This window comes from Phacochoerus africanus, chromosome 7 (assembly GCF_016906955.1).
Source record: "Phacochoerus africanus isolate WHEZ1 chromosome 7, ROS_Pafr_v1, whole genome shotgun sequence".
NCBI lineage: Eukaryota > Metazoa > Chordata > Mammalia > Artiodactyla > Suidae > Phacochoerus > Phacochoerus africanus.
In genome coordinates, this window is record NC_062550.1 from 65,720,677 (window position 1) to 65,735,991 (window position 15,315).

General features: G+C 37.8%; 1 protein-coding gene across 4 annotated transcripts in view; it reads left to right on the forward strand.

The window, feature by feature from the left end:
• The first annotated feature begins 85 nt into the window (after window positions 1-85).
• The window catches only part of CLEC2B (C-type lectin domain family 2 member B), a 28,055-nt gene continuing 12,825 nt past the window's right edge, over window positions 86-15,315 (forward strand). Inside the window, exons 1-2 of one of the 4 annotated variants that reach the window (XM_047787573.1) lie at window positions 86-408; window positions 13,975-14,049. In XM_047787573.1, the coding sequence (XP_047643529.1) occupies window positions 309-408; window positions 13,975-14,049 (175 nt within the window). In that variant the 5' untranslated portion in view covers window positions 86-308. The remainder of the gene's footprint in view (window positions 409-13,974; window positions 14,050-15,315) is intronic. The other 3 variants (XM_047787575.1, XM_047787572.1, XM_047787574.1) reach the window with 3 other exon arrangements.

Sequence of the window (15,315 nt, forward strand, 5' to 3'; positions counted from 1 at the left end):
TTGGATCAATGTTGGTAGAATTTAAAAAATAGCCACCTGAAATTTTTTTTGCTTTATGGTTCAGGGGAAGATCTTCTTTTGAGGAAGGAAGGCCGTATGACTGTGTTTCGATGCTTGCCGGAACTTCCGTCATTTCCAGCAATTGTTTTGTTTAGCATTTATTTCGTGGGAGGCACACGGCATGATTACATGATTACTTTCGTTTTGAGAACACTGCTTAAAAGTGTGTTTTGCTTTAAAGCTGCATCTAGTTTGGAGCTGTGCTGTAAAAACATTTTTTATATTAAAAGTTAAAACTTTGAAGAGAGATGTTGGACCAAAGGCCACAAGACATCCAGTTACCTACTGTGGGTGAAGGAGTGCAGCAAACCAGTGAAAGAAATCAAGAAACCACAAAAAAGAAGCTAGGTAAGAACATTTTCACTTGTTTAGAATGAAGGTTGTTTGCTGAAATTAGTATTTACTAAAGGAAAATGTTAAACAAAAGTTTAGAAGACAGGAATTGGGTTTTGTAATTTCTTCCATCGAGGCAAAAAAAAAATTCCCTTTTCAGTTAACTTCATCATAAATAAAAATTATAACGGAATTCAGATTTGTAATTGATATCTTGCCCTTACAATTCATATTCATTTTATCTTAATTGATAATGGAGGAAGATTATCTGTAAATAACACAGTTCAAATTTAGCTTCCCTCGTACTGAAGTTTAAGTGTGAACCATGTAGTCAGTCCACGCCTAGAATTCATACATGATACAAAATAAATAGCAAATATTTGTAATATTTTCAAAGACTGTTCATGTGCCATGAGTGGAGTCAGGATAAATTGCACTTTAGAAGTACTTAAGAGTATAATGGTTATCTGTCTCCTCTACGCTTATCTAAACAATTGCTGGAACTCTGATGTTCCTGAGAAATCTCTGGCTATTTTAAAATGCAGAAGAAAAGAAAATGTACTAAAACAAAATGAAACAAACAAACAAAATACAACCAAACCAAAAAAACTGAGAAAACAGTTTGGTAGTATTGGATGCTTTAAATAGCGAGTTCAGAGTAGGTGAAATCCAAATTCTACATCTAACAAGATAATCTTTTGAAGTTATATCAACAGGACTCTTTATAGTCAAATAAGGTGAAGGGCAGGGCAGGGGGGAAATGAAACTAAAATGCATTACATACTACAATATGTGATTTGGAGACTACCGTGAGTTTTAAAACATTTGCTGTTTAATTTCATTTCAATCTACCAGAGTATGCAGGATTCAAAAATGTTGCAGTAGTCCAGATTAGAATGCATAAATACTTTAGTCCTCTTTTTTTTTTTTTTTTTGTCTTTTTGCCTTTTGAGGGCCACTCCCACGGCATATGGAGGTTCCCAGGCTAGGGGTTGAATCAGAGCTACAGCTGCTGGCCACAGCCACAGCCACAGCAACATGGGTCCGAGCCGCGTCTGCAACCTACAGCGCAGCTCATGGCAATGCCGGATCCTTAACCCACTGAGTAAGGCCAGGGATCCAACCGCAACCTCATGGTTCCTAGTCGGATTCGTTAACCACGGCGCCACAACAGGAACTCCCTCTTTTTTTTTTTTTTTTTTTTAACAACTTAATTTTTCTGTCTGAGGTTAGATCCAAGTGGGCTGGGGAAAATGGGATCAAAAATTAGATGACAACATGAAAATATCTAAACCAAATGTTTTAAGAATTAACCAAACCAGACAATAAGCTTTAGTATTTCAGATTGTGTGGTTATAACTGCAGAATTAAACAAGTGATTGATTAGATTCTGTTAATGACACAGAATGTATATATTGATAAATGGCATTTCAGCAAAAGTAAAATAATGGAGTATTATAAATGATGCTAGAAAAATTAGTAATCCATATAAAACAACATAATTCTATATTTCTATATCATCTCATATAGAAAAAAATCTCAAATCTCAGATGAGTAAATACTGAAACATAAAGAGCAACTTGTAGTACTTCTACAAGTAAGAGTGGTAGCCTATATTTAGGACTCTAAGTAAAATGAGCTTATTAAACAAACATGAATGTGTAAGCTCCAAAAAAATGAATGTGTAAGCTCCAAAAAAATTAATAACTTTGACTACATTGAAATTTAAATAGTTTAAAATTTAAACAGTTTAAAATAATTTCATAAAATGTGAAAAGCCTAGCCACTCAATTTTCAGAAATACTAAGATTACCCCACTGTATGATAAGACAAAGAAAGTAATCTAATTAAAGCAAAACAATAATAATAAGGGCTAGGAACAGGCAAACCATTAAAGAAGAAACCCAAATGTTAAAAATAAATAAAAAAGGGAAGAGGACAAGATGGCGGAGGAGTAGGGGGACACGCTCGCCATCTCCCACAAACACAACAAAAAAAAGCACATCTACAGAATAAATGACTCGCACAGAACAGCAACCAATCGCTGGCAGAAGAACCTAAACTCCAATAACGGCAAGAAGTTCGTGACATTACTGGGCAGAACGGGAGAAAAGAGGAGAGTGAGAGAAGGTGAATCCGAGCGGGACGGGCGCTCCCGAAAGGGAACTGCGGAGGAGAAAGGGATCCCGCACCCTGGAAAGTCACCTACACGGGGGAAAGATCAAACGAACTGGAGGAATCTCCAGATGCAGAGAAGAGTGTAGCAGTAAGTTGGAGTATGGAAAAGCCTATCAAGAATGGAACGGACCATCTGAACTACGGGCACAGTCACCAAAAATTGAGACGCCTGGGTGGAGGCTGGGCACTGAGTCCTCGGCTCCAGAGGTTAGACCCCGAGAACGGGCTGGGGGGGGCGGGGCGGAGCGGAAACTGCTTGGGAGGTCTAGAAACCATTTGACGGGACAGAGACTGCCTTGGGAGACTAGAAAACAAAGCTGTGGCAGAGGAAGGGAGCAATACTCTAGGGGCGGGGAAGTGGAAAGCCGCATCAGGGGGAACCTGGGAGAAGAGCCTGGTCTGGGGAGGGGAGAGAAGAAGGGGTGGGTCCCCATAGAATACCCCCCACGCCACAGCAAGCTTACAGGCCCGCTAGCTAGCTGAAAGCTGTGCTTCCCAGTGCATCCCCTCCCCCCACCCCTGCCACCCCCTACGCTCTCGCCGAACCTGGGGCTGCCTGCCATCCAGGAGGGCTGGCCTCAACAATTGCCTGAAGCCTACCACCGCAGGGGCTGTCCCTGCATAGGCCTGCTTGCCCTTTGGAGGGGCTACACTTCTGCAGAGCAGCACCAAACACCACCAGCCCCTGAGAAAAGGCCTGTTGCCCAGAAAAGCTAGAACAAGCCTAGCCAGGCTGTGAATAGATCTGCCTAATTCTCGGACAGTTTTTCTGAGTCGGGCTGCCCCGGGAAGGAGCCTCTTGGGTTTCCAGCGGCCCTGCTACCCGCCCAAGCCCCCAGGGGGTGCCCCACTCCCGCAGAATAGCTGCTCAGCACGACCAGCCCCCTGGAAGAGCCCCTGCAGCCCAGAAAAGCTGCAACAAGCTTGGCCAGACTGTGAAAAGATCCGCCTACATTCTCAGGCCGTCCTTCTGAGTTGGGCTGCCCTAGGGAAGAGCCTCTTAGGTTCTCAGTGACCCAGATAGCTGCTCCAGCCCCCAGGGGGTGCTGCACTCCTGAGGAACAGCTGCCCAACACCGCCAGCCCCCTGCAAGAAGCCCACAGCCTAAAAACACCAGAGCAAGCTCTGCATGACCAAGTGAAATCTGCTACCGTCGTGGTGTGGACCTCCCAGTCCTGTCTGCCCTCAGGAAGTCCTCCTTTGCTTCAAAGAAACACTGTTAGCCCCATCAACACTCCAGAAAAGCTACACTGCCTCAAAAAAGATTGACCAACACCAGCCCTCAGGAAATATTCCACGGCAGTGACAAGGCAAACACTGCCCTATAATGGAGAGTACAACTCCCTCAGGAGAAAGAAAACAACAAGCAAGATGAAGAAGCTGAGAAACCACCCCCAGTCAAACCAACAGGAGAACTCACCTAAAACAGTCAACAATGAAACAGATCTCTGCAGTCTGACAGACCTGGAGTTCAAAAGAGAAATAGTGAAAATACTGAAGGAATTAAGAGAAGATACGAACAGAATGCAGATACCCTCAGAAAGGAACTGAAAAATAAGAGGAGCCAAGAAAAACTAGAACATTCATTTGCAGAGAGCAAACTGAACTAAGGGCAGTAAAAACCAGAATGAATAATGCAGAAGAACGAATCAGTGATATGGAAGATAGAATAATGGAAATCACTCAATCTGGTCAACAGACAGAAAACTGAATCAAAAAACTGGAAAGCAATATAAGAGACCTATGGGATAATATAAAGCAGGCCAATCTATGCATAATAGGAATTCCAGAAGGAGTAGAAAAAGATAAGGGAATGGAAATATATTTGAAGAAAACTATCGATGGAACCTCCAAATCTAAAGGATACTGGGTTCAAGATACAAGAAGCACAGAGGACCCCAAACAAACTGAACCAAACAGACCCACACCAAGACACATCATAATAAAAATGGCAAAAGTTAGTGATAAAGAGAGGGCCTAAAGGCAGCAAGAGAAAAACAGAATGTTACCTACAAGGGAACCCCCATAAGAATATCAGCTGATTTCTCTACAGAAACACTACAGGCCAGGAGGGAATGGCAAGAGATATTTAAAGTGCTAAAAGTAAAAAATATGCAACCTAGAATACTCTATCCAGCAAGAATATCATTTAAAACAGAAGGGAAATAAAAATTTTTTCCAACAAACAAAAAACTTAAAGATACAGCAACACAAAAACCAGGTTAAAGGAATATTGAAAGGGCTTCTCTAAACCAAAAAGAAAGAGAAGGAAAGGGAAGAAAAAAGAAAAGAAAAAAAAAAGAGGAAGAACTAGGACTGAGGAAACCGCAATCAGAGAGCAGTCACTCAATAAGCCAGCATACAGATTTAATCATGAACATGCTTCAAACAAAATAAAATCAAAAAGAAAAAAATAAAAAAGAGTCATCAAAACCATAAAATGTGGGCAAGAAATGTTAGGAAATAAATAACCCTTTTTTTTTTGTTTGTATGTTTCTCTTCTTAATTTTAATATAGTAATGAAGTGTTTGAACTTACAGGACCATCAGGCTAAAAACACAAAATATGGGAAGGGGTTAGATAATTAAAAAACAGGGCAACCACAAGCCAAAAGCAAATATTGCACTTGCAAAAAATGAAAAAAAAAAATACACTCAAGCAGATAATAAACGGAGACCATCCAACCAAAAAAAAAAAAGAAAGGAAGAATGGAGAACCATAGAATCAACTGGAACACGAGGTTCAAATGGCAATAAATAATCATCTATCAATTATCACCTTAAATGTAATGGACTGAATGCCCCAATCAAAAGACACAGAGGGGCTGAGTGGATAAAAAGGCAAAAACCTTCAATATGCTGCCTACAAGAAACCACTCTTAGGACAAAAAGATACATAGATGAAAGTGAAAGGGTGGGGAAAAATATTTCAACGCCAAGACATGACAGAAAAGCAGGAGTCGCAACGCTCATATCAGACAAAATAGACTTTAAAACAAAAGACATAAAGAAAGACAAAGAAGGACACTACTAATGATTAAGGGATCCATCCAGATTAGATCACTCGCCCAAAATAGTAGGAGCACCCCAGATACATACAACAAAATATGAACAGACATAAAGGGAGAATTGATGAGAATACAATTAGTAGGAGACTTAATACACCCCCTCACATCAATGGACAGATCCTCTAGACAGAAAACCAATAAAGCAACAGAGATCCTAAAGGAAACAATAGAAAAGTTAGACTTAATTGATATCTTCAGGACACTACATCCAAAAAAAGCAGAATACACATTCTTCTAAATGCTCATGGAACATTCTCAAGAATTGACCACATATGGGACACAAAGCTAATCTCAATAAATTTAGGAGCATAGAAATTATCTCAAGTATCTTCCTGACCACAACGCCATGAAATTAGAAACCAACCATGGGAAAGGAAAGAGAAAAAACCTACTGCATGGAGACTAAACAACAGCTATAAAAAACCAATGGGTCAATGAGGAAATCAAGAAGGAAATTAAAAACTACCTTGAAACAAATGATAATGAAGACACAACCTCTCAAAATTATGGGATGCTGCGAAAGCAGTGCTCAGAGGGAAATTTATAGCAATACAGGCCTTTCTCAAAAAAGAAGAAAGATCCCAAATTGACAACTTAACCCTCCACCTAAATGAATTCGAAAAAGAAGAACATAAAAGTCCTAAAGTCAGCAGAAGGAAGGAAATTATAAAGATCAAAGAAGAAATCCATAAAATAGAGACTCAAAAAATAATAGAGAAAATTAATAAAACCAAGAGCTGGTTCTCTGAAAAGGTGAACAAAATGGACAAACCCCTGGCCAGACTCACTAAAAAGAGGAGAGAAAGAACCCAAATCACCAAAATTATAAATGAAAAAGGAGAAATCACAACGGATACAGCAGAAATACAAAAAACCATTAGAGAATACTATGAACAACTATACGGCAACAAGTTTGACAATCTGGAAGAAACGGACAATTTTCTAGAATCTTACAGCCTGCCAAAATTGAAGCAAGTAGAAACAGACCAACTGAACAGACCGATCACTAGAAATGAAATGGAAGAGGTCATAAAATCACTCCCTACAAATAAAAGTCCAGGACCAGATGGCTTCACAGGTGAATTTTATCAAACATATAAAGAGGAGTTGGTGCCCATCCTCCTTAAACTCTTTCAAAAGGTTGAAGAAGAAGGAATACTCCCAAAGACATTCTATGATGCCACCATCACCCTCATTCCAAAACCAGACAGAGATACCACCAAAAAGAAAACTATCGCCCAATATCATTGATGAATACAGATGCAAAATTCTCAACAAAATCTTAGCCAACCGAATCCAACAACATACCAAAAAAATTATACACCATGACCAGGTTGGGTTCATCCCAGGTTCACAAGGATGGTTCAACATACGCAAATCAATCAGCATCATACACCACATTAACAAAGAAAAAGTCAAAAATCATAGGATCATCTCAATAGACGCAGAAAAAGCATTTGACAAAGTCCAACATCCATTCATGATCAAGACCCTCACCAAAGTGGGTATAGAGGGAACATTCCTGAATATAATCAAAGCCATTTATGAGAAACCCACAGCAAATATAATCCTCAATGGGGAAAAACTGAAAGCCTTCTCACTCAAATCTGGAACAAGACAGGGATGCCCACTCTCACCACTGCTCTTCAACATAGTTTTGGAAGTCCTAGCCACAGCAATTAGACAAACAAAAGAAATAAAAGGCACCCATATAGGAAGAGAAGAGATCAAACTGTCACTGTATGCAGATGACATGATACTATACATAGAAAACCCTAAGGACTCAACCCCAAAACTACTTGAACTGATTCATAAATTCAGCAAAGTAGCAGGATATAAGATTCACATTCAGAAGTCAGTTGCATTTCTGTATACCAGCAATGAACTATTAGAAAAGGAATACAAAAATACGATACCTTTTAAAATTGCACCTCACAAAATCAAATACCTTGGAATACACCTGACCAAGGAGGTAAAGGACCTATATGCCAAGAACTATAAAACTTTCATCAAAGAAATCAAAGAAGATGTGAAGAAATGGAAAGATATTCCATGTTCCTGGATTGGGAAAATCAATATTGTAAAAATGGCCATACTACCCAAAGCAATCTACAGATTCCATGCAATCCCTATCAAATTACCCATGACATTTTCCACAGAACTAGAACAAACAATCCAAACATTTATATGGAACCACAAAAGACCCAGAATCGCCAAAGCAATCCTGAGAAACAAAAACCAAGCAGGAGGCATAACTCTCCCAGACTTCAAGAAATACTACAAAGCCACAGTCATCAAAACAGTGTGGTACTGGTATCAAAACAGACAGACAGACCAATGGAACAGAATAGAGAATCCGGAAATAAACCCTGACACCTATGGTCAATTACTCTTTGACGAGGGAGGCAAGAACATCAAATGGGAAAAAGAAAGTCTATTCAGCAAGCATTGCTGGGAAACCTGGACAGCTGCATGCAAAGCAATGAAACTAGAACACACCCTCACACCATGCACAAAAATAAACTCCAAATGGCTGAAAGACTTAAATATATGACAGGACACCATCAAACTCCTAGAAGAAAACATAGGCAAGACACTCTCTGACATCAACCTCATGAATATTTTCTCAGGTCAGTCTCCCAAAGCAATAGAAATTAGAGCAAAAAATAAACCCATGGGACCTCATCAAACTGAAAAGCTTTTGCACAGCAAAGGAAACCCAAAAGAAAACAAAAAGACAACTTACAGAATGGGAGAAAATAGTTTCAAATGATGCAACGGACAAGGGCTTAATCTCTAGAATATATAAACAACTTAGACAACCCAACAGCAAGAAAACCAGTCAATCAATGGAAAAATGGGCAAAAGACCTGAATAGACATTTCTCCAAAGAAGATATACAGATGGCCAACAAACACATGAAAAAATGCTCAACATCGCTGGTTATAAGAGAAATGCAAATCAAAACTACCATGAGATATCACCTCACACCAGTCAGAATGGCCATCATTAATAAATCCACAAATAACAAGTGCTGGAGGGGCTGTGGAGAAAAGGGAACCCTCCTGCACTGTTGGTGGGAATGTCAACTGGTACAGCCACTATGGAGAACAGTTTGGAGATACCTTAGAAATCTATACATAGAACTTCCATATGACCCCGCAAGCCCATTCTTGGGCATCTATCTGGACAAAATTCTACTTAAAAGAGACACGTGCACCCGCATGTTCATTGCAGCACTATTCACAATAGCCAGGACACGGAAACAACCCAATGTCCATCGACAGATGATTGGATTCGGAAGAGGTGGTATATATACACAATGGAATACTACTCAGCCATAAAAAAGAATGACATAATGCCATTTGCAGCATCATGGATGGAACTAGAGAATCTCATACTGAGTGAAATGAGCCAGAAAAAGACAAATACCATATGATATCACTTATAACTGGAATCTAATATCCAGCACAAATGAACATCTCCTCAGAAAAGAAAATCATGGACTTGGAGAAGAGACTTGTGGCTGCCTGATGGGAGGGGGAGGGAGTGGGAGGGATCGGGAGCTTGGGCTTCTCAGACACAACTTAGAATAGATTTACAAGGAGATCCTGCTGAATAGCATTGAGAACTTTCTCTAGATGCTCATGTTGCAACAGAAGAAAGGGTGGGGGCAAAAAATGTAATTGTAATGTATACATGTAAGGATAACCTGACCCCCTTGCTGTACAGTGGGAAAATAAAAAAAATTATAAAAAAAAAATTAAAAAAAATAAACCTCAAAGAAAATAAATAAATAAATAAATAAATAAATAATGCTTTCTATCCACTCATAAAACCAGTGTTAATCTACCTTACATACCAATCAATAGTAGCAATTTATGTATTTTATGTATAAATCATATATATTACATATATTATCAAAGTTCCTTAATATTATACAGCATGTGTATCTCTATTACATATAGATATGTAATTTTAAATTGTAGACACCATTGGAATAGTAGTAACTTAGGTATGATATAATTCATTTAAATTTTTTTGTATTTTTAAAATATTTTATTTTATTCTTTCTACATATTGCTATTTTATGTTTTTTTTTCTATAGCTGTGAACTAGGAAAAAAAGGGACTTTGTTTAGTTTTAAATTCATTGGTCACCCTGGATCTTTTCTCTTATCTCTCTTTGGAGAAGATCAATATCAGAATCTGAGACAGTATTTATCAGTAAAGCTTCTTTGTGGGAAAAATAATTATAGTCTTTAGCTGCTTAGATTATAAGAGTGTTGGATATAGAACTATTTCAGTTACATTGTTAATTAAATAGGTTTTTATGGAGCTGCCCTGGGGTGTTAACTGTTTGTTTTTTGGTTTGGTTTGGTTTTCTTTTCTTTTCTTCTTTCTCTTTCTTTTTTTTTTATGGCCCCACCTGAGGCATATGGAGATTCCCAGGCTAGGGGTTGAATCAGAGCTGTAGCCACTGGCCTACGCCACAGCCACAGCCACAGCCACACCAGATCTGAGCCATGTCTGTGACCTACGCTACAGCTCACCGCAACACTGGATCCTTAACCCACTGAGCTAGGCCAGGGATAAAAACTGCGTCCTCAGGGATGCTAGTCAGATTTGTTTCCCCTGATCCAGGACAGGAACTCCTGTTGTTTTCGTTTTTGTTTCTGTTTTTGTTTTCTTTAACATCCCTTAGTTGAATACATTATGAGGGCTGAACAGCTTTGACATTCATCTTTCAATACTAAATTAATTCATAGTGGGAGACCAGCATTTTCTGTGGTTTTTGTTTTTTGGATATTTGTTCAGTATACAGGTAGGGAGAATTGAGTAAAAGAATAGAAAGAAGGAACTTATAAAGTGAAAGCTATTTATCCTGAGTGTAGAAAACTAGATTTTAGGGCTTAGGAAGTAGGTTAAATAGAGAATAAACCTACCAGGTTCTGCATTTTCAGAAGTACAATAAATTTCCAATTCTTTAGTGCCTTAAATCAAACTAATTGTCACTCTAAGTCCTCCTTTCACTGAGCTGACAGGAACTTTAGTCTTGGTGGTTTGGTGGTATTGAGAGTAGGGAGATTCTTCCAGGGTTATGTGAAATTTCCCAAGTTTCATAAGACACTAAATCTCAAGAGGGTCTTTTTAGTCACCACTTTTCACCGACTACGTGTAAAAAGATATATCTCAACGTTAATAACCCTTTGCCATTAGTTCTGCTATATCTGCGCTAAATGTATGAGGAAAGCCACTCTGTTTGCCACATTCATGGCATATGCATCTTGATTGAGGCTGTTGCATTTGCAGGAGGGATATTTCTAAATACATCACAAGATCGAATGATCTAATAACTTGCCAACTTGGCGATAGAAAAGACTCATTATCATATGTAAATAAAAATAATCATTTCTCATATTGTCAGGATACGAACTACCTGGTTTTCCCCCTGTGGCTTAGAGGTATCTCTCCTCTGATCTAAAGCCCTCTATGAGTCTCAGAATTATCTATTTAATAAGCTAGGATTTTTTTTTTTTTAATGAAAGGCTCTCTTATTTAATCTGGGCGAAAGGATACCAAAAAAGCCTGAAGACCTGCTTGAAACAATGAATAGGAAAATATATTTAAAAAATGATTGTTGTTAATAGATGCCAACTATTGCCTTTGGAATGGATAAGCAAGGGGATCCTGCTGTACAGCACTGGGAACTATGGTCACTTGTGACGGAGCATGATAATATGAGAAAAAAGAACGCATATGTGTAAATAAATGATTCTGCTTAATCTAGCAGTAAATAATTTTTCACTCCCCCACCCCATAGTAAAATTATGGAAAAGTCAGAGAGCTAACACAAGAAAACATAATAAAACCTTCTTTTATTTAATTTCCATTGTAAACCAGACCTGAAAGCACAGAACATACATATCTTTTAATTTAAAAAAGAGAGATTGCCTTATTGGTCAAGAGATGGTCAAGATCTATTACGGTTTTCTAAAGTCCCAGAGCATCACTGCTACCACATTGCTGGTCAAAACTGACCACATGATCAATTCACATTCAAGTGTTGGAAAATACAGTATACCTCTTGGTGGAAGAAATAGCAAGATCAGATCACGTGTCAAAGGAGTGGTGGACACAGAGAGTCATGATTCTTTGGAGGCCATTTTTTTAACAATTTGCCACAGATGGGAAAAACAACAAATTGTTGACTGAAAACATTAGAACATAAAACAATGGGCACATGATGGTTGTACTTATTACTGTCCCAGGGCTCTTGGCCTTCTTAATCAATGGAAATTGATAAGAAGCCGGAAAGGAAAATTCAGGCAAGGCTTTTTTTTTTTTTTTTTTTTGATTAATGTATAGTTGATTTACAGTGTTGTGCCAATTTCTGCTGTAAATCATGGTGATCCAGTCATATGTATATATACATTCTTTTTTTCATACTATCTTTCATCATGTTCTATCCCAAGAGACTAGATATTATTCCCTGTGCTATACAGTAGGACCTCATTGCTTATCTATTCTAAATGTAATAGTTTGCACCTGTCAACCCCCAAATCCCCATCCAGTCCATCCCACTCTCTCCTCTCTCCTCCTTGGCAACCACAAGTCTGTGCTCTAGGTCTGTGACAATAGCCAAGAACATGGAAACAATCTAAATGTTCATCAGCAGATGAATGGACCAAGAAAATGTGGTCCATATGTGATATGGAATACTATGCAGCCATAAAAAATGAAATAATGGCATTTGCAACAACATGGATGCAATTAAAGTTTCTCATACTAAGTGAAGTAAGTCAGAAAGAGAAAGACAAATACCATATGCTATCACTTATATGTGGAGTCTAAAACATGACAAAAATGAACCTATATACAATACTGAAACAGACTTACAAACTTAGAGAATAAGCAAGTCTTTATTTGGGCCCCTACTGTATCAGGAGGAAGTGAAAACAAACAGCAGTTTCCCTTGCTTGCTCCCTTGCTGGGGAGGCAAGCTGGTTCCCTACATGGAGCTAAGGTAGGGGTGGGTCTGGGGGTCAGGCCAGAGGGGTGGCTTAGGTGGTGTGCCCACCCTTTGGTGGTGTTGTATGCTAGGGGCCTGCATAATACCCTATTTTTGCTACTGACACCCTGCTTTTGCTCTCTGCTCTTCAGAAGTACCAGTTAGGTTTTTAGTTATTTTGTATCTTGCCCCAAATTTGCCCCAGCTGGGCATGTACGCAGTTACTTTTAGTCCCCTATAGTTTCTTTGTATTCTGCTGCTGGAGATGTTTGTCCAGGTGCTAGCACTGCAGCCACTGCAGCAAAGAGTCCCAGGTCCCCGGTCTCTGCTTGTCTCATAGTCATTTAAAGTTATATGCATTTGGTAAAAGTTATATGATATGTGTAAAAATGGATTAAAGAGATATATAGATGGAAGGGCATTAACCCAAATGAAAATGTTAGCTATCTCTTAAGTTTACACTAAATTTACACTATAAATTTAGATTTGTTTTAAATTTCATTTCTTTTATATATCCGCCAAAGAAAAATTTTGTTCAACAAAACAACTAGTTCTCAACTAGATAAAAAAGAAAGAATATATGTTCCTAATAAGTTTAGAGTCTATCTTAAAGTATCGTCTATAATTTTTCTCATATCATGAAATTTTATAAGGATAACTATTTTATAATCATATGAAATAATAAAAAGTTTTCATATCAAGAAACATATGTACAATACTTTTTCCCTAAATGGGCATGAATAAGAGAAAAACAATTCCTCACAAGAGATTTATTCCTTTCTAAAGAATCTGAAAATCAGGGAATACAGAACCACCCCCCCCAAAAAAAACCAACTTGTCCACGTTCCCTTTGCTTAGTTGTCGTAAAAATAACCATCCTAAATCTTTTGATTGGTTATTCTATAATCTTTCAAATATACTGTGCTGTCTATCCTTTAAAATAAACTTTCCATTAATTATAAAGTAGATTTTCTTAGAAATATTCAAGGAATGTTAGGATATGCTGATATTTCACCATAGAGGAAGGATATTGAGGGTCTGGGGTTGACTTCAAGCTTGAGGAAACTCTACCCTAAAGAGGCATAGATATTTGATTCCTTGGACTCTGGCAGTAAAACCCACAGTAACATCTGGATGGCTAAAAAGTATGTCCTGAGAAATTTTCAAATGGTAAAATGAGGTTGGTTGTTTTGTTTTTTTCCATCTGACACACAGAAAAGTGTCATCTTGTGAGGTATTAGAATAAACTGCCTAAAGAAGTTTTTTAGGTATGGTTACACATGCAGATTTAGTCTCTGTTTTATGTCAATCTAATTTCTTTTCAGGTATTATGGTCAAGTGCCTTGCTTGTGCATTTGCCATATCTTTGGTTGTTATTGCGGTTTTAAGTTATTACTTGGGTGAGTAAATTTCTTCCTCTATTTCTTCCCTTATATCTTTCATTTTCAGAGCTTCCTAGTATATGATCCTTTTCCTTTCTGTCTCAGTTGTAATCTTTTGTCACTATTCTCGCTTCTTTCCCATCACATAGTTAATGGGTATCAATTCATGCATTATCATGAATTACACAACCAATTAAGACATGAGGAGATATGAAAATAATTATGACAAAATCATTCACCATGGTAATCGCACAGTCCATTTAACGTTTCCATGCCGGTGGCAATCACTATTTTAACTTCTGTTGCCAAAGTTTAGTTTTGCCCATTTAAAAATGTTTATGTAAATAAAATCATATATCCTTTGCTTCTTGCTGCTTCTGTTCCACATTATGTTTGTATGACTCTTCCATGTCATAACAGATAGCTGACATCCATTAACTCATTTTTGTAGAAGAGGGTAGGAAATTTTTTCTGCAAAGGGCCAGATAGTAAAGAATTTTGTCTTTGCTAGCTCTGTGACCTCTTGTCACAGCTCTGTATTTGTAGTTCAAAATCAACCACAGATGATGAGTAAACAGTTGAGAATGTCTGTGTTTCAATATAATTGAACATGAACATTTGAATATGACATAATTTTCAAGGGTCACAACATATTATTTTTTATTTTTGAATTTTTTGGTCATTTTGATTATTTAAAAATGTGAAAATTTAGCCTCAGGTTGTAGTTTGCAGATCCTCGCTGTAAAGTATTCCATGTTGTATATTAGTTTTTGAATCATTCTACTTTTGATGGATGGATGTCTGGATTGTGCCACATTTTGACTACTGCAGCTTTGAACCTCCTTATATTTTTAGTCTTTTAGTGAATAGTGGATATCATTTGAAATATATTTATGAGAAGGTTTATTATGCCGTAGAGTATTCATAGGTCAATTTTTGTAGATAATAGGTAATCCAACCAAAAGTGTATGAAAATGCCAGTGGCTCAACATACTTGTCAACATTTTGTTGTCAGTTTCACCCATTTTCAGCCATTCTGATAAGTATGTGTTGGTAAATTTATTGATACCTGTTGTGACTTTGGCATTTTCTTGATGATCAAAACTATTAAGCTCCTTTTCATTTCATTTTATTATTATTATTATCATCATCACTATTTTATTATTTTTTAGTAAAGTATAGTTGACTTACCATGTTGTGCCAATTTCTGCTGTACAGCAAAGTGACCCAGTCATACATACATATACTTTCTTTTTTTCATATCTTCTTTCATCATGTTCTATC